At 41.9% G+C, this 20,011-nt stretch overlaps 1 protein-coding gene across 15 annotated transcripts in view; it reads left to right on the forward strand.

The window, feature by feature from the left end:
* The window catches only part of eya1 (EYA transcriptional coactivator and phosphatase 1), a 62,543-nt gene that overhangs the window by 28,851 nt on the left and 13,681 nt on the right, over positions 1-20,011 (forward strand). For 3 of the 15 annotated variants that reach the window (XM_051410319.1, XM_051410318.1, XM_051410317.1), the window contains 11 exons: positions 1,105-1,232; positions 1,825-1,890; positions 3,338-3,415; positions 5,555-5,621; positions 6,000-6,145; positions 7,032-7,169; positions 11,693-11,775; positions 12,336-12,522; positions 13,239-13,384; positions 14,101-14,184; positions 17,636-17,725. In XM_051410319.1, coding sequence (XP_051266279.1) covers positions 1,109-1,232; positions 1,825-1,890; positions 3,338-3,415; positions 5,555-5,621; positions 6,000-6,145; positions 7,032-7,169; positions 11,693-11,775; positions 12,336-12,522; positions 13,239-13,384; positions 14,101-14,184; positions 17,636-17,725 — 1,209 coding nt within the window. In that variant the 5' untranslated portion in view covers positions 1,105-1,108. The remainder of the gene's footprint in view (positions 1-1,104; positions 1,233-1,824; positions 1,891-3,337; positions 3,416-5,554; positions 5,622-5,999; positions 6,146-7,031; positions 7,170-11,692; positions 11,776-12,335; positions 12,523-13,238; positions 13,385-14,100; positions 14,185-17,635; positions 17,726-20,011) is intronic. The other 12 variants (XM_051410326.1, XM_051410325.1, XM_051410320.1 and 9 more) reach the window with 11 other exon arrangements.

Here is a 20,011-nt window from a genome sequence, read left to right on the forward strand (position 1 = left end):
CCTTGTGTAAAAGGCCGATGTGTATCGATAGCAGAGATACCCAGAGTCCTGGAATATAATTGGAAATGACAGTATAATGTACAAAACATTTTGTCCTAATTTCATTAACTTACTATTGCAATGGGAACAGTGGCAGAGACAAATGGAGTCTGGAGTTTGTGGCCGTACTTTTCAAATCACTCGTGCCTTCTCTCTGCTCTATTGTCTATACTCGATCAAATCCTTTGAGCGCACAAATGAGAAGATAGAATAATGTTTTCAGTGGCGTGGTCTTTTGTATAAACACAGAAACAATTAAGGAGCTTGCCAGAGCAAACACATGCCTCATGAGCTTCTCATCTGCCCATCACTGAGGCATGGGCTCTTACAATCAAGTGCTGCACTTTTAACAGGCACATTAAGCATCGCCTCAAACCAGCAAACATCTGTTAACAGTCTTAGATACCACACAAAACGATACACACTTAAGGCCATTTTTGCTTTAAGATACATCGGAGTAAATTGACAGTAAACACTTTCTGTTCGCGTCGTGTAAAACAACAAGTTGCAGTGAGATTGTTGTAATGAGAGAAATCAGAAACATCATGTCAAAATGTTAAGTATTCATTTCATAGCTCGCAGTTCCACTTTTCTTTTCTCTGTGCATACAGTATATGAGAGAGAGGTGTGTGTGTGTGTTTGCTTGTGTAACATTTTGCCTTGTACAATTCTTCCATTTTGATCCGTTAATTGTGTCCTTGTCATTTGACATTACATTCAAATGTCATTATTTTATTTATAATGGAAAATATAATGTGAAAAGTAGTCCTTAGTAAAATTGCAATGAATTGTAGATTTTAAATGTAATTTTAATATAATATTTTACTACTGAGCAACTCATTTATAATACTTTTGTTTTTGTTTTTTTTTACTTTGTATTATCGTCACTATTTTATTCAGCTAAACCTGGACTGCTGGATTATGCACATTGTGTACGCTGCATTATATATCAGAGCTATGTGTCTTCCCTGAAACCAGAGTGATATGGGTAATTTGATTTGGTGTGTGCATTTATGTGTGTGTGTGTGTGTGTGTGTGTGTGTGTGTGTGTGTGTCTCTCGTCAGGTCTATGGAAATGCAGGATCTAGCCAGTCCTCACAGCCGAGTAAGTGGAAGCAGTGAATCTCCTAATGGTCCCAACCTCGACAACTCCCACATCAATAACAATTCCATGACACCCAATGGCACTGAAGGTATGTGTATGCTGTTGCTCTTTGATTGTTCTCTCTGTCTTGTATTCTATTCTACATTTTAAAAAGGGCTGAGAATGGTGATAGAAACTGTATTGTAACATTCAATGTGAAGTTGAACTTTTAATCTTAAAGTAATTCAGTGTAGTTAGCAATAAAGTTAATAGAAGTGCTAAAAAAGTGCATAATTGTGGGTTGGACTGTAGATTATTTTGGACCATACAGACTATTGCCATAGCATTCCTAGTTTAAACAATTCAGTGCTACCAGTAGTTGTTTCACAGCGACTATTAGTTGTTTATTCAAGTAACCATGTAATTATTCAAAGCCCACAGCATGGAAATGATGGAGTTTTGCATGAAGTTTCCACTGTACATAGTTATTTACTCAGGTGATTCACCTGTGCTTAAATCTGAGCCTTTGTTTAGTGAAGCAGTCATGCACAGGAGTTATTAAAAAAATCTCCCGTCACGTAATCTTCAGCTTAATATTTGCTTTGAGCTCAGGGTTGATTTTTTTGTGTATTCATGACACAGGACCCGTAGACATGGTACAGACTGTCATGTGTGCCTTTGCCATTCTTTCTTTCCCATAGGTGATAACATCACAATGCTTACCACTGCAGACTGGTTGTTAGGTTCTAACTCACAGTCCGCTGCAGGTTTGTCTACTCTTAGTGACACAATGAAAGGACAATACTTGGTGTTTTTTCCCAACTCAACTGAGAATGAAATGAAAGTACTCTTTGTAGTTTTTGAACCACCTTCACTCATGAAGAAATTTAATTTGTTCCCAAAAATAAACTATTTATCAGCTGCAAAATTATAACGTTGCCTCAACTATTGTGCCTTTCATTTGGAAACCCCCTGGTATTTGCTGTAATTGTTGTGGTATTTTGTTTCAAGCATGGTTTGACACCGACTAGATTTAAGTCCATTGTTAGTGAATGGTCAGATTGTGAACGTGCATACTGTGCATTTTGTTTTCATTTGGACGTTCCATGCTGTTTCCTGAATACAGTGGTTATTGTGTGCTCTGTGACCTTAGTGTGTGCTAGTTTATGCATGCACCTTACCACTATTTTTTCATCGGTGTGTTGCTCAAAAGAATTGCCCCTCGTCAACATGTGTTTCTGCACTGAACAAGCATAGCGGAAACATGTAAAACATGACAGCAAATGGCTTCTTCAACCATGAGGGATTCCACTGAGCATGACTCCCTTGCCCACATTGTCAATTTGTTTTGCCAAAAGAAGAAAAAAAAAAAAAGAAAGAAAAAAATCCTGCAGCTCGCCTGAAGTGAAATGGATTGATTTCAAAGATTCCTGAGCTGTCAGAAAGCTGTGAAATTGTCTTTGCAGATCTATCGCTGAGCTGTATAATGGAGCCAAGGTCAAACAGCGTTCGCTACACTCTTAAAAAGATTTTATACACCGTACATTTCCTTGACATTTCAATTGTACTTGTACATCCCTGCGGAGCTCTTTTTTTATTCATGATTCATGCTACATGTAACTGCTGATAAGCCAGTAGTTTATTATTAAATGTAACTGATAATATAAGACTTGAGTATTTTTGGATCAATTAAATATACTGTTAAAATACATTTAAATTTATATTACTCCCGCAAAATAGTTAAAATGCATTTAAAATATAAATTCATAATCTTTACATAAGGAAATAGCTCAAGCACACTTCTAAATGTAAAATGCATTTCTCCAGGTGGAACAATAAGAATCAGCGGTAAAGATAAACGTGTACCATCAGATAAATCCCATCAAAAAGAATCAATGATTAATACAATAATACAATACAATAAAAAATATACCTATAACCATTTGAACAGACACAAATGTAATGTGCAATGTGTTAATAATACATTTGAATTATTGTAAATTATGTTAGAATGAGTCCTTCCTCCCTCTGAAGTTCTCTTTTTATATTATACCAAGCAACTTTTTGCTGTATTTTCAAAACATGATATGCTGAATGTGAGCATTGAAAGTCTGAGGAAGTTAGACATTAATATGATCTTTGTTTTTTTTTTTGTTTTGTTTTTCCAGACTTGATTTGGTGCTTTTGGTGACAATGTGGCTTCTTTGTTTGCAGTTAAAACCGAGCCAATGAGCAGCAGCGAAATCGCCACCTCGGTAGCAGACACCTCTCTAGACAGCTTCTCAGGATCAGGTGAGGTTGGAGGAGGTTGTGTTTGTGTGAGTCTGTGCGTGTGTGCACTCATGTATCTGGCTGCCTCTCTCTCTCACACACACACACACAGCTGCAGAACTGATTAGTGAGAGATGAGCCTATAGATGGGTGACTGATAAGCTGGGCCCTAGGAAGTGTCCCTGCAGCTAAAACACCTTTATGGTGTGTGTGTGTGTGTGTGTGTGTGTGTGTGTGTGTGTGTGTGTGTGTGTGTGTGTGTGTGTGTGTGTGTGTGTGTGTGTGTGTATTTAAGAACAAGCGACTCTTACCTTACCTTTGTCAGCATATTTATATGCTTTGCTTGCACGTGCGTGTGTGTGTGTGTGTGTGTGTGTGTGTGTGTGTGTGTGTGTGTGTGTGTGTGTGTGTGTGTGTGTGTGTGTGTGTGTGTGTGTGTGTGTGTGTGTGCGTGCGTGCGTGCGTGCGTGTGTGTGTGTGTGTGTTAGCACTGCTGGTTCCCATGCCAGTGAGGACTGAATTATGACCTGTAATGCACTGAGCCTGTCTGTCCAGTGGAGTGACATGGCGTCCCAGTGGCCCTCGCTCTCCACGGGCTGTTACCCTATCGCCCTGTCAGAGCCAGGGTTTTCACACCCTCCTCTCAGCACGGGAACATCATACACACACACACACACACACACACACACACACACAAACACACGCACAGGGGCATTGCTAAATAAAACCAAGACCTCAGAGTATAATGAGCATTGTAGGGATTGTAACAGAAATAATCACTAATGTGATAATTTTTTTGCTTATTTCTTTTTTCCACCCTCACCAGTATCTATTTCAAGCTGCAGCACTCTCTTATATTTTCTGTAAACATGTATTATAGAACTGCATCTAACTGTGTGTGGTTTTATCTTGCTGCTAATTTTCCTGTATTTCCTTAACTGTTTAACTAAGTACTTGATACTTAACGCTAGAAGCGCATAAATCACTGCTATGACTTTTGTCTCTGACAATATTAATGAAATTTAGTAATCTTATACCCCATATCCTCCACAGGGGAAACCCAAAGCTCCGTTCAGAAGAGCAGGTTTTGTCCAGTGGCAGGTGCTGCTGATGTGGGAAAAGTGTTCAATATTAATAACGTGTGTGAGGGGTTACAGCATACAGTTACATACAGTTAGCGCTCCCCCGCAACCAAATCCCTTATTTTACATGTCACGACCAATTAGACAGATGTTTCAGAACTGTGCAGTTAAATGCAAGTAATCCAGCAGAACTGTGATTGTTGCCTCTATTGTGCTGATGTTTGAGTGAATTTAGTTGAAATGTTATTCATTTATTAAAGTCCATTTCTTGTTTTATTCCAAATGTAGATATTAATTTGCAATAAATTATGTCTACAATTTAAAAAAAATAATTCAAATAAAACTAATAATGGTACTTTTTAAGTACAACTGTCAACTTGTTAACTGAAGTCTTGCAGGCTTGATCTCTTGTTAATTTAGTTTGGATTTTATTTATTTTACTTTTTTTCCAAAACCAAAGCTGGCAGGTAACATCTCCTACAACACTAATATAAATGTACATTTTCCTATTGATAAGCGTTTATTTGAGGTGTTACTTTAAAACAGTGACGATTCAAAAAGCCCACTGTGTATGCTGTATAATTCTTGGTTCAGATTCAAAACAAGTGTACTTCTGTGAGTTATGTGTGGCTGAGCTCTCACAAGTTAACAGCAGCGTGGAACCACATAGTCGTACGCTTAATGAAGGACTGATTATGCAGTAGCACTCATTACCTGCAATCAGCGGTGTCACTTCCAATGTGGTTGTGGCTTGAAAGGCCCAAGGCAACTGAAGCTACAGGCCGAGACTGATTCAGACCATCCTGTGTGTGTTTACACCAGTGGTCGTCATAGCAGCCCAGAAGTATCTCAGAGATACGTGGGTCAGCAGAAAAACCTGATGTTCTTACCTGATTATTTTCCTTCATTATTGCTCTCCGGTTTTCAATCTTAAATAAGGTTACCGAAATAAATAGAGTAATGCAATGTAATTACTGTTTCCTTGGATTCCAGAAGTTCTGTTGGCAAAAGATAATATTTACCTTATTTCTTAATGTTTAAATATGTGCTTGCCTCTTTTCTTTTTAACTCTCCTCAGCTATTGGAACCAGTGGCTTCAGCCCAAGACAAACTCACCAGTTCTCTCCACAGATTTACCCTTCCAAGTAAGGCTTCTTTTATTTTTCTTTAAAAAATAAGCAGCATCCAACTTCATTTGGATCTTTAATTAGATCCTTCTGCTAGATCGGGGGTTTTCGACTGGCTTTGTTTGCCTGGATGTCTGCAGCTTGTGCACTCTGAAATCTGTTGTAATTATTATCTTGCAAAAATTTCCTTTGCCATTTATTGTTCTTTCACTATGTATATGAGCTGTGTGATGCTATCTGTCTTACAGCTTGGCTCCGTGTTTAAAATGAAGTAGCACAATCACAAGGAATTTGTCAGTTAGCAAAGTTTGTGTTATGGTTTTAGGGGTAAAACATGGTCCCTTTTCTTTCTCCCTTCCTTTCTCACTCTTGCCTTTTGTTTCTTTTCTTAAATAGCAGAACATATCCGCATATTCTTCCTACCCCTTCATCCCAAAATATGGCTGCGTATGGGCAGACGCAGTACACCACAGGAATGCAGCAGGCCGCAGCTTATGCTAGCTACCCCCAGCCTGGCCAGCCCTATGGCATCCCAGCCTATGGTAAGTTTTCTGTGTTGCACACCATAACTTCTTGTCTTGCTAAAAGATGCATGTTAATCATTTTAATGTATTGTATACATGCATAGGGGGAGAACACTACAACTAAATATTTTTTTCCTTCCCAAAGGTCAGGACCAAGACCTTGCTCATAACAAACCATGTTCCCACAATTCCTCCAGTAAAGCAAGAGCAGCAGAGATGCTGAGTTGTTGTTTAGTGCCTGCATATTCTCCTTCATTGCAATAAAACAGAATTTGCTTGTCAAGCTGTTCAGATAGATGTGAAAGATTAGAGATAAAAATCTGAAAACAAAAACTGGTTTCCTCTGGCATTGCAAGAGAAAGCACAGAGGACATGGCTCACTGAAGGCTTTATTTGTCCAAAGTCTTTAGAGTGTTTCGACCCCAAAAAACTCTCCAATATGTGGAGGAATTTACACTGTTTATTTGAATGGAGTCCTGCAACCTACTGCTGCATAGGAACTGCATCGTGACTGATTCAGTGTAAGCAGTGGCCAGTTTAGCTCACAAACACAAGCAGAATGTTTTATTACTTGTTGTGCATCTTTTCACAGATGACCTATCTTAGATGATAATAATAATAATACTAATGATAACATAAAATCAAACAATCATAGTCCTAACATGCTTTTTGGTTTTACAGCCAACTCCTTTGCAGTGAGACAGAAGCCAGTGCGAGATAATATTTCTAAACAACTGGTGATAGTAAAAACCTTTAATCAGATAATCAGCGCTCGTCCATTGTGATTAGTGTGTTATGCTAACAGACAGAGGCTGTGTCCCTTTGCTGTGTCCAGTGTAATTTAAACCTGTTTGTTGACTGTTGTGTGTGCATCAAACCGATCTGGTGTCACTAACTGATTTAGGTCCATTGTGGGCAGGCATAAAGACAGAAGGGGGTCTGAGCCAATCCCAGTCCCCTGGACAGACGGGCTTCCTAAGCTACAGCTCCGGCTTCACCACGCCGCAGACAGGACAGGCCCCCTACAGTTACCAGATGCAGGGTGAGGACATATTTTTGAAACCTTCATCTCTTTCTCTGTGCGTCTTCCCAAGTCAGTTTTGGTGTTTGTATGGTGTCGTAATACAGCGCGAGATGCCATCACCCTCTCTTAAAGCTGGCAGCATGTCCCCTTTATCAGTTACATCAACAGTTGTATCATGTTATATGTTACACTATATGTTAAATACAAAGAAAAATACGGTGGGAATCTGGTTGCTGGTATGCATTTTCCTGTTTTGTTCTTTCCGTGTATCTATTTTTGTCCTTTGAACGTCATTGCCAAAGTACTCATCTACTTTGTCCTCTCTTTTACATTATTTTGCCAATATCCCTTATCAGTTTTTCCCCTCTGTCCTCATCACTTTTGCCACGTGTTCCCTCTGCTTAGCCAACCAAATAAGGTTTATTGTAATCCTTTTAAAAAAAGATTAGAGAAAAAGGTCTCTCTCCCTGATTTAATAGCATGCAGAGTCAGACTGATTCACTACACGGCCCTCTCCCTCACCCCAAAAGATGGCTGCATCTCGGCAGTCGTTATGTGCAGCCATGATGGCTGCCTCCCTCTCCTTTCCTCTCCTCTTAAAAGAATCAACACAGATGGAAAAATGGCAGGCACTTAGGAGGCACCAGCCATGTCGCTCCCCACTCCCCAGCCTTTGTTTTTTCTCTCCCTGTGATCATATTTGTATTTGTTTAAGAGCTGAGACCATAGAGATTTATGGCCTTGAAACCGATAAAGATGAGTTGTTGCGCACTGCACTCCCCCTCTTTTGCTCTCTCTGTCCAGTCATACAGTCTGTTTGAATGTGGATCAGGCCTTCTGTCATGTAGTGCTTCTATTACTCTTTCTTTGTATTGGTTCAAACAAAGCCTCTGGTCCACCTGCACTAGGTAGGGACAGTTAGCTAACAGCTAGCATAGTCTTTGTGTTCTCTCCGGCAATATCTAATGTGTGACAGTAGAAACATCTCCACATGTTCTTGAAAAGCCTCCAGAGCATCTCACAATAAATAACGCCAGCTCAGCAGCAGATGTGGCGTGGGGAAGCCTCTTTTCCACGCCTCTTAACCAAATACAGTCAGCCACAGCCGGAGTTCTGCAGAGTGCAGCCGAGCGCCTGAAAAAGGAGAGGCAGAGAGAGGGAGAGAGAGAGAAAGCAAGAGAACAAGAGCTGGACGCATGTGCTGCAGAATGCAGAAGCTGCTATCCTGCCCTTAGTGGTTTAACTCACGATGACAGTATTATGTGCCCATTTATCTTCTAAGTATTATTCTCTTACTCTGTCTTTCTGTTTCTCTCCATCTGTTTCTGTCTCTCCCTCACTGTCTCCTGCTATCTCTGGCTATCGGATGCCCCACGTAGCATTAAGTGCGTTAGTAATTGACAGCCATGTTAGATGACAGATTGACCACTATTCTGGCCTTGGGATCTCTAACTGTGGCTCTGGCCCTCCGCCACACCATCATCATTACTCTTTCTGGCCTATTGATCTGCCTGGGTGAGGTGCCTCGGGCCTGGGTGTCCCAACCAAAGACTCTTTTTTCCACATCGGATACTCCCCCTCTCCGTCAGTGTCCCTGCCACCAGCGTGTGGCCAGCTGTCAAGGCGGAGGACGATTAGATTAATGTTTTTGCTCCTTGCTTTCATGTCCAATGCCATGGAGCTTTGTGTAGGCGCTAAAGTTGTGGCACCAAATTGTAAAGGGCACAGGCGTCTTTGTGCGCCTTAGTTTTGCAGTCCCATGTGCCAGTTTAGGTAGTGCAATCCCGTGGATTGTCAGAAAAAGCCTAAAACATTAGAGGTGTGTAAGGAGACATAGAGATTGTGCTGATGGTGGGACTGAGCAGATGCTAATTAGGTGAATAATTGGATTCCAGCATTCTGTCCCAGTGGCAGTGCAAGCTGAAGAAGCTGAAGCCTCGGTTGCCTTTTTAAAAGGAGAGCCCCATCTGGACTTGATAGCCTATTCCCAAGTGGGGCATACAAACTTCTGCTACAAATATTGTGCACTGATGATAGACATAGCCCATGGCAAGGGGACTGATCAAGCAAAGCAAATGGACTTCCAATTGTGGAGCCAGAAGGCAGGAGGGAAGGAGGAGAGGAGGGAGGGGTGATGTCTGGTCTTGAGTGAGTGAACTAACTGGAGCAGGACAGGAGGAGGGAGAGAAAACATGCCCCCTGGGGGAACCACAAGACCCCCTCTTTCTCCCCCTGCTATAACCAGCACCACCACTCCCAACAGCATGGGCTCATTCTCACTGGGCTAGCAGGGGTCCCCACTGCTTTTATGTGGCTCCTTGTTCTCCACAGAGCAACCCTCAAACCCTGCCAGTGAGCGCTTTTATGACTGTTTGAACTGTGCATTAGGCTAATTTGTTGTCCTTCGCAGTATAACTCCTCCTCATCTCTGTCTTATTGTTCTGTCAGACTTTCACTTGATGTTGAACTTTCTGCGGAGAACACAAACGTTATAAAATTCCTCCCGCAGGCCTTGAAATATCAAACAATACAACAAAGAGCGAGAACAGATCTGATGAAAATAACCGTTAGATGCCAGAATGAAGAACAAGGTAAAAATCTGCTGTGTGTGTAATTACTGGAAGCCGAGAATGAGAAACTGCACAAATAATTAGTGGATCCTGGTAATCTTGGGAGCTTGGGAGGTATTTGTTTCTCTTTTTTGGCCACAGTGCAGGGTGCTTAGCTACCTGACAATGCTAAACACTGCACTACGTCTTCTGTTTTCCATGCTTTCTTCCATACGGTACCCTTCACTTCCCCCCTCCCTTCACTGATCCTTCCAACTGTTCTGAAAGCTGCTTCACGTTTGTCACGGTGTGGGAGGGCCCTCCTGATGGGGCCAATGACCAGAGGATGAAAGGAACTCCCTCTGTTTGTCTCTGGGAACAAAGGTGTAATTACGCCCCCATTTAGGAACAGTAAATTTATCTCCCTCTCGCTCATTTTCACTGAAGCTACGGGATATTTTTTTGGCTAGGGAGGGAACACTGGGGTGATGAGTGAAGAAGCTTTTTTAAAGAATGCAATGGTAGTGCTAATTAATGTCCCCCTGTGGATGTATGGAGAGGCAATTTGTCTTTGTATGAAGAGAAAGGAGTAATAAAGCCCTGGGGCCGTATTTTTAAGGTTGAAGAACTGCTATGACACTTTAATAGATTATTTGTAATGAAATCTTTTAGGCTCAAGTCTCTGTTACTAGGCAGAGAAAGTCAGCAACTGCCAGAAGCTTTACTATTGGTGTTGTTTTGTTTGTATATATTATATTAGCATGCTGAATAATGTACATACACCAAGCTGCACAAATAATCCTATATTATTGTCAATGGCAATTTTGGCCTTCACAATGAATTAAACTTGAGTGGATGCAATATTCATGCTTTGCATCTAGAGTGCCTAAATCAAACGCTCCCTACTCACAGCTAAATTATCGGAGTAATCGCAGGCTTTTGCTTTGGCCGCTATGTGATTAAATGCTTTTTATAACATGCTTGTGGCTGCAGAGACAGATAATTACTTGACTGCATTTTAATAATGTTAAGCTTTCGTACAATAAGAAAAAAACTTCTTTTAATTTAATGATTTGAAAATTTGAAACAATTTTTTCAAATTAAGTCAAATTAAAATGTTTTAGTGCAATAAAGCTATTTTTAAATGAATTCATTTAAGCTTTAGCACACCCAGCTCTCTCATGACATGTCACCCTGCTGCCTTTTTACCAGTCTGTGATCCCCTTTTAGCTACCCCTCCTGCTGTTCTCTTGCCTGACATGACAGTACAGGTGGATGACTACTGAAGAGAGAAGTCGTGCCCCGGGGGCCGCCGCTGCTCCTCTCCTCTATAACTCATGTCATGTATATTATTAAGCCATTAGATGGTATCAACCCCTTTGAATGATTTAATTACCCAGGAGGACCATCCTTTGAGCAAGTGAAAAGAGGAACATACATATTCATTGGGGCTGGATGTCAGCAGCTAACCCCCCCGAGTGCTACTCACTGCAACCTCAATTCTCCTTCCGTATACAGCTCTGTCTCACTAGACTGCCCATGCACAGCCCCCCTGGCATCCTCATGCTCAGTCCCAGTGCATCCACCGTTTCCACTATACCCCCCCTCCTTAACCCCACGCCACCCTCTGGGAGCTCACACACAGCAGTCTCTTGTCTTCCTCACATTGTGCGGGCTTGGACGGCTTTGGAAGCAGGTTCTGTCCACCCCTCACCCTTCTCTGCCCCCTCTGTCATTCATCAGGCATGATCCAATCACTGATAAGGAAGGAAGAGGAGAAAGATAAGGCCACTGTTGGGAGCGCTCCCTCAGGCATCCCTCTGTTCGCCACCTCAAATAGATGTTTCACAAAAGACTAATCTTTTTCCCCCATAACAATGTGCCATTTCATTTCTGCCACAGCACTGCTTGCAGTCGAGCAGATTTAATCATGTTTTTTTTATATACTATGGTGTATACATAACTCAAAAGGTTTATTCTTTTTCCCTAAAGGTGGTACTTTCACAACAACGTCAGGATTGTATGCAGGAAACAACTCCCTGACGAACTCGACCGGCTTCAACAGCACACAACAGGTAGCTGTGCACTTCCTTCTGCTCATTCTACCTCTGTGTTCTGGTACCAGTATGCAGCTATCAGTTTATAAAAGTTTAACTCGCAGACTTCTTCCCAACCTGGAAATCTTTATGAAACATGCATACTCAATATGTAACATTTCATCCGTGACATATTCAGACATAAATCACTCAGGATGTCAAAAGCTTTGTACGCAGGATTATCTACTGTCCCTCCCCCAACACAAATGTATTATGCCACAGAGGAAAGGGAGAGGGAAAAAAAACAAGACAGATCGTTGTCCAGATGTAGGACAGAACAGACATGTGTTTGCATTTATGTTTTGGAATCTGCACTGTAAAGTAGCAACACTGGTGCAGGGCATATCTCACATTACTGCCAAACCTACTACTTCTCTTCCTCAAATCTTCTACCTTTTGTTTCTCTTTGCTTCCACCTTTTTTATCTAAACCTTCCTTGTTGCACCATATTGTACATATGTTTCCTTATCTCTTGTTTTTCCTCCATATCCCTGTCTTTATCCAAATGTAACCTACCTTTTTACCATTTGTCTACTCAGGAATACCCCAGTTATCCAGCCTTTGGCCAGGGGCAGTATGCTCAGTATTACAACAGCTCACCCTACACTTCACCCTACATGACAAGTAACAACACCAGCCCCAGCACGCCCTCCACCACCACCACCTACACCCTCCAGGAGCCACCCACTGGCATAACCAGCCAGGCCCTGACAGAGAACCCTGCAGGTAAGCTTCAAACCACAGGCAGCAGGATTTACCTGTCTAACCTGAATATCAGGAGTTTGATCCTGCTATGGGCAACGTTTCGTTTTTTTAAATGAACAAGCAGGCCACTGAACCCCCTCCTTCTCACTGACTGCAAGTTGTTCCTGATAAGAGAGCATGAGCAAAATACCAAAAATCTTTCTTTGTACTAACCCATATGCACAATATGAGTAGGAAATCATTTCGGCCAGTGTACTGCAGTATGGCAAGCAAGACATAATTAAGTTAAAACTGAAATCAGATGTAGAATTTCCCATAATTGCATGTGACATTAATGTATCATTTGGCAGTCGAGCACTGATTGCATCTTTATAAGTCAGTCAAACCTTTATGACTGCATTTGAAATTGTCATCAATCAACACCGAAAACATCAGGCATCAACTAAACACAATTTCATACACAGTCATCCAATTTAGATAAAAGACATCTTTGCTATTCCTAGTTGGCATGTACTCCGTTAACTTATTAAATCAGCATGGAGCACAGTAGCTTTTAGTATGTGTTCTGAAACTGATTTATAAAAGGTTGGTTACCTGCATAAACACTAAAAATGTCCCCAGGAAACTGTCTGTTCTGCATCAAGACAAATGGTCACTGCTTTGCTAAAAGCAAATAATAGCTCATCTTCGATACACTCTTTTTATACTCTCCTTCTTCTTTCTTTCCTTCCTTTCAGCAGTAGAGTACAGTACCATCCACAGTCCATCAACCCCCATTAAAGATTCAGATTCAGATCGATTGCGCCGGGCCTCGGATGGAAAGTCACGTGGCCGGGGAAGAAGGAACAACAACCCATCACCGCCGCCTGACTCCGACCTTGAGGTAGGGTGAGCCCGCTACCTTGGCGACAGACAGCCTCGCCCTGTCTGAGGCACATGGACACTAATCCACTTACTATATGGCTGCCACACCAGCTTTAACACATTAATTCTTAAAGATTTGATTCCTTAACTATAACTGCATTATTTATGCATTGTGGAATATATGACATCACTAAACACATATCTTATATAAAGTTCTCATGTATACCTCGTAAATAAACAATAAGGCATGTGATTAAGTGAGTCATCACTGAAGTGAATAATATATATATTGTAGTCATGAAAGACTCTAGCTGTGACTAACAATGATACCATTGCACCATAAAACACTTTGATAGTGACCATATGTCAAAATAAACTCTTGGTAATTCAGAGGGCTCTTCATTAATATGATATGAATTTGAACAAGGTTAATAGCAGCCATTATAGCACTGACATCATGGCATGTTAACATATCTAGTTAATTAGTTTGTCACTATTGATTACTCTAATGTAAAGGGCAGGGGATGGAAAGCATGTGGTGGGGTGATGGGAGGAGTGTTGCGGTGACCAACTCAAGCAAATGGATCCTGGTCCCTGTGGCGCACAAATACACGCTCCTGGCCTATTGACCAGGAGGATCACCTTGCAGCCCTACAGAGTGCACCATTGATTTTGCCTCTTTTCTCTCTGTTTTTCTTTGTTTCTTTCTTTCCCCTCCGCACCCCATCTCTCCAGCGAGTTTTCATCTGGGACCTGGATGAAACAATCATCGTTTTCCATTCCTTGCTTACGGGTTCTTATGCCAACAGATATGGACGGGTGAGTGACATCAGACTGTGGCAGTAGCGGTGCACTTTATCAGCAAAACACATAAATATTAAAAGGAGAAAAAAAAGGATATGGGGCAGGGGGGAAGTGGCCATTGAGCGGAGGATAGATTTCACTGTGCCTTGAGTCCATAGTGAGAAGACAGAGCAGAACTCAATGTACAGATAATTGTTTCTTTTTTTAATAGGTCCAATGAGGCTTGGCAAGTATTTGACTGCTCTTTGCAGCTGTTGGAGCTATGCATGGCTGGTCGGGGCTCGGCTGTAGGGGCTCAGAACAGTTGCACTCTGGATGTCTATTGACACATCTTAAGTGTTCCTTTCTCCTTCAGAAATGCCACATTGTTAGTTTAATTAAGTGCTTCTCAATCCATCCTTTTCAGGCAGGGATCTCCCCGGAGACCCTGGCAGGAGAGTGAGTCCACCAAATGTAATTCAGTCAGAACTCAAAACTGGAACACAGAGGTTCCCTTAAACCTGCTTTAATTAGGATTCAAATTAAAATATATTACATATGTATATATAAATATCAACAATTATATATTATTATAATACTGCAGGGTCATTTTACATCCCACGTTGTTGTGTATGCTCATAAGATGAAGAGTTTACTTTTCCAGGCTTTGCTATTTGTTGTTCCATGTAAATTGCTTCTCTAAATTTAAACTTTCAAAACAAACAATTTGGGAAATAAGACAGAATCCTATTCTCATGGTTTTGTTGAGGTCATGGTTTCTATATAGCTTTCAAAGTAGTTCATCCGTGCTTATTTTCCCATTTAGATATAGGACTCATGAATAAAAATAACAGTAGGATCTTAAAGAATCTGCTTTTTTTTTTTTTTTTTGTCTAAGAGCAGTATTTCTAATCACCGGTTGTTTTGGCTATGGAGGTGTCTGGTTTTGAAGTCAAAAATGACATATTGCTCCTCATATGTCAGAGAGCTTAGCGTCTGCGGCCCATGCTCTGTGCCTTTGTTCTGGTATGAGGGGGTGTTTGATGGGGGCACTGTTTTGTTTTTGGGGTGAAAGAGGGCTGCCCCACGACCCTCAACTGTTTATTTACTTTATTCTCGGCCCTGCATGCTGGGTAAAGAGAGAGCTAAGGCTTAGGGAGCTGTGGCTCAGTGATGAGGGACTCTCCAACCACACACACATATGAACACACACACGCATACACAGGGTCTCCAGTGTGCTCCTCAGAAACAGGAAACACTCCTGACTCCATAAGGGCCCATTCCATCAGAGCTCATATAGGATGTGACAGCCGCTAGAGTCCCTCTCACTCTGTTTTCTCTTTTGTTCCCTCTTTTTCTCCTCCTCTGCCCATTTCACTCACTTTTTTCTACCAAAGTTTCTCTCCCCCTCATGCTTCGACCTGCTGACACTATCACATTAAAGCAATATTATAAGAGGGAGGCATGCTTACTCACAGCAACCACAGAGCACGCTACCTCAAAGCCTATCAGAAAGGCAGATCTGTAAACTACCTCAGAAAAGAAAGTGAAGCAGACCAACATCCCCCACAACCACTCATCCACCACAATAACCACCCTGTCTCCCCCCCCTTGTCCTTCCCTCTGTCTGCCATTCATGTCATCCCTATCTTAGTAGCATAAACAGAAAAGTTACTAAACAGTTTTCCCTCCTAGCTGCTCTAAGCTTACTATAAATAGATGTGTATCTGAGCGAGCTCACATTCAAACTTTCTCTCACTCTCTGTGACCTCCCACCCACTCTCTCTGACTCTCTTTTTCTCCCAAACACACTGCTGCTCTTATCAGCTCTTTTAATTGGCATCAAGGCAGCTCACCCTCATAAAGCTGATGGCTGAGGCCAGCTGTGCTGCTATTGGGCTGACCAGAGCTGGAGCTTAAAGTGTGTGTGTGTGGGGGGGGGGTTGTTATTGGTAAGGGGCTCAGAGGGAGGAGGTGGGGGTTGACTTGGCGCCCCAGTGGATGGCACTGACATCTCTGGACAGGTGGTGCTGGAGCAATGACAGCAGCAGCACTTTGGCCTTCTGGCCTGCTTGTATTCTTAACTCCCTCACTGACTGATTGTTTAGATTTAATTGGAAAGGATTCACTTGCACCGGAGAAGACAGCCTTTTCCCACCAAACCAGGCCATAATGCTAAATCACCCAACAGCGGCAGAAGTTGGGGAGAGGGAGCTGGTAGCCTGCTGATGTGGGAGGCTAATTATTTTTGATGAATTCTGACTGAAAGATTGATTCGAACTGGGGGGTTAAGAGGAAGGAGAAAGCCTCTAGAAGTGGGGATTGAGCTCTACTTGTGTGGTTTGTCCTCTGTCATTTTAACGAAAACATAAGCATTGTGGGATGTGACAGCTAATCAGTAAAAAAGCTCAGGTGTGTCTTCAGGTGGTTTAACTCTGTAATCCCTGCTTCTGGTCCTTCCAAGCCCGTCTTTAATGCAGTCTCGCACAGCTGCAGAAAATCCTCCTCTGCAGCCTACTATTGTCTCTCTTCATCCTTTGCTTACAGAAGACAATCTGCTGATTAGAGATTTAAGATAAAAGGAGTTCAATTTGCGCAACAGCAAAAAAGAACAGAAGCTCTTCTATCCAGTAATTTAACTATAATATACTGTGTATGATTTATGACTGAACGGAAAGTTAAGAATGGTACGGGCAGTGATTTTCCTAAAATAGATGAGCAGTTTTGTTAGCATGTGAAAAATAACTGCACATGGCTCATATCTTAATAATAATGTTAATGAGAAAATGCACTGGTGACTTTTTGCCCATTCATTATATTTTTAAAGGGAAAATCGCACACATTGTCACAGGCTCATTAACTATTTACAGTTTAGTTCACTCCTCTCTAGGTATTATCTTACAGACAGTGCAACCCTATCACCATTACAGCATGTGTCACGTTACTGACAGAGATCATGATTTAAGTAAAAATTGCAGTTGTGCTCGATTCAGGGAACCGTCAGTTTCCGTAAATTTTACAGTTGAATAGTTTTAAATATTAATGAACACCTCAGAGTGGTTGCCTCAGTGGCAATTGTGTTCATCTATCACCTAGAGAGCAATCAGATGATGCATCAGCACAGGTATGTGGAGAATGGGCTATTTACGATGAGACTGTGACCCCAACTCTTCTAAATCGACCACCCCTCCTGAGAAGAGACATGCTTTTACTGCATTCATTCAAGTCTGAGGCATTTCTGATGACTATTCTGGTCCCTTTCGGAGGAGTCGTAAACAGAGGCTGAAACTTTCAAGTCCGCCTAATGTCTTCTTTTATGGGAATACCCTGCTGTGGAATTTAAAGGGATTCTGTGTTAATTGAGTGACTCAGAGGGAACAGCATTATTTATTGTTTCACATTAACTCCTTCAAATGGAACAACATTACCTCAATATTCAGAAGAAAGATTTTTATGTGATTTAATTGTTTTTTGTCTATTTTTTCAGGATCCGCCAACATCTGTATCACTAGGCCTGAGGATGGAAGAAATGATCTTCAACTTGGCCGACACACACTTATTCTTTAACGACTTAGAGGTACGTCTATTTGTTTTTCTCTCTTCCCTAAGCTTTCTTTACCTCTGCTATGTTTCTGTTCTGCACAAATGCCTTCTGTTCGACTTGTGACGATTTTAGTGGTCAACAACTGTTTCATAGCGTGGGGCCGGTTTCTCAGTTATCAGTCTCATAATGGTGAAGTATTACCTCGGAGCTCAAGGGATACCATGAATTTTACATGTGCTGTCAGTCTCCGTCATTCCTGGGTCACCGGCCCTGCCCCCCACCTCCTTCCCACTCCCATAGCGGCCAGCTCAATTTGTCAGGCTCTAGTGTTTCTGTGGCCGCTCTGTCTGTCTGAGGGTCATGCTGTGTGCTTGGTGTCGCTGTCCACCTACACCACAGACCCCTCCGTCACAGCATGAAATCCCCCACCGCCTCCCCTCCCACGCCTCTTTGCCCGCCTGATTCATGTACAGCTAGTGTAAAATTTGCCCCTGGGGCAAAGGAGTAGAGGGATCAAGGGTGTGTATGTGAGTGTGTGTGCGCTGGGGTGTCTGAGTGTCTACTTCACTCTGGGGAGAGGTGAACAACCAGAGGGTCAGACTATATGTACAGAAAAGTGTGTGCCACATTTGTTCATACATATACACACATTCACAGACATGAGGCACACCCTCTACCCTGATCCAGATGTTAAGCCAGCTAACTATCAGTGCTCATCACATTTAGCAATAAACAAAGCAATTATCTCAATATTATTTCCCTCAGCTATAGCTTTATCCAATTCTCTGTCTACGATTTATTGAGTTTTTATCTTTGCGATTTTTGTCCCTGCCTCGTCCTCTCAGTCTCTTTCTCCCAGTGAATCTGATCCCACTGACCCAGCTCTTTTCCTCAGTGTCCTGCTTTATGCTGACCTCACAGTAGAGGAAATGTTTTGTTTGATACTTAAGTGTGAAGAGATCTGCGGCCAGTCTGCCAAGTCTCATTACTCACCACCATGTTCGGCTGTGTTACATGAAGCAAGCCCAAGAAGGAGGAGAAAACGAGAGAGAGACAGAGAAAGAAAATGTTCATACTCTCCCAGACAGACGAGTGACTGAGATTCCAAACGCAGTCATCGTGATCAAAGTTAATTGGCTGCAATTGGCTGGTTAAATATTTCCTTATGCGTCAGCCATGTAGAATCCATTGTAGCTGCACTTTATTTAATAGATGTGCCCCAATCATTTGAAAAAATGGCAGTTTGTGACAACGCTTAAATGTGGTTTTGCTCAACATCTGTCCTGTGTTTTGATTTCTTTTCATGTGTGATGAAACTGTTCACAGATGAATTGGCAGCTCAGACTGCTTATAAAATTATTTTCAAATGCAACACGTATTTTTCTTCTGCTCTATCTCAGTAACAAAATTATTCGATTTTGTTTTGACACTCTAAAGCTTCAAATGTTTTTCACAGCTAAAACTAGAGTAGTGTTATGACTGAAACAGCAATCTGTGGTGGCTGCAAGAACGCTTTTTAGGATGACCTATGTAAAGACTCTGCAGAAGCTGCAAGTATTGTCATTAACAGTCATACCAGAAGAGGAGTGACATCCTCTTGAAGGCATATTGATCTCTCCTCTTAAAGTGAGCAGTGCCAGTCCTCAGCAATGCCTAACCATTTGTGTTTCCTCTCTGCTGATTTACAGTGCTCCATCTCAGATAGAGCTAAATAGAGTACAACTATAAATACCACAGCCAGCAGCAGTTATGTATTTAAGCATGTGCAGAAATGCATATGGTCCATCTAATTTAGTCTAAGCCATAAAGGGAAACCCCAAAGGCTGTGCAGAAACACAGGTGCAGAATTAGTGGCCTAACGGTGTGTGTGTGTGTGTGTGTGTGTGTGTGTGTGTGTGTGTGTGTGTGTGTGTGTGTGTGTGTGTGTGAGTGGTCCATCTAAGTCTTAACACTGTTGTCCTACCAGCCTCCGCACAAGAACATTAAATATGCACTCAGCGTCCTTACTACTTCACACTATATGCATTATTATTCTTGCATTAAAATGCTAGTTTTTTGGCAAATAAAATGTTTTAAACATAAATGCAGGCTTCTAAACATCAAAATTAAGCATAATATTGTGCTCAGCCTGCAGAAGCTAGAGCAAATGCTCTAGTCTTTTGTATAACGTGGACGTGTGTGTGTGTGTGTGTGTGTGTGTGTGTGTGTGTGTGTGTGTGTGTGTGTGTGTGTGTGTGTGTGCGCGTGTGTGAATGGAGGCTGGACCGTGTTGATAGAGCTGGTGAGTGACGATTCAGAGGAAAGTCATAAAAAGAAAGA

Source organism: Dicentrarchus labrax, unplaced genomic scaffold (genome assembly GCF_905237075.1).
Source record: "Dicentrarchus labrax unplaced genomic scaffold, dlabrax2021, whole genome shotgun sequence".
NCBI lineage: Eukaryota > Metazoa > Chordata > Actinopteri > Moronidae > Dicentrarchus > Dicentrarchus labrax.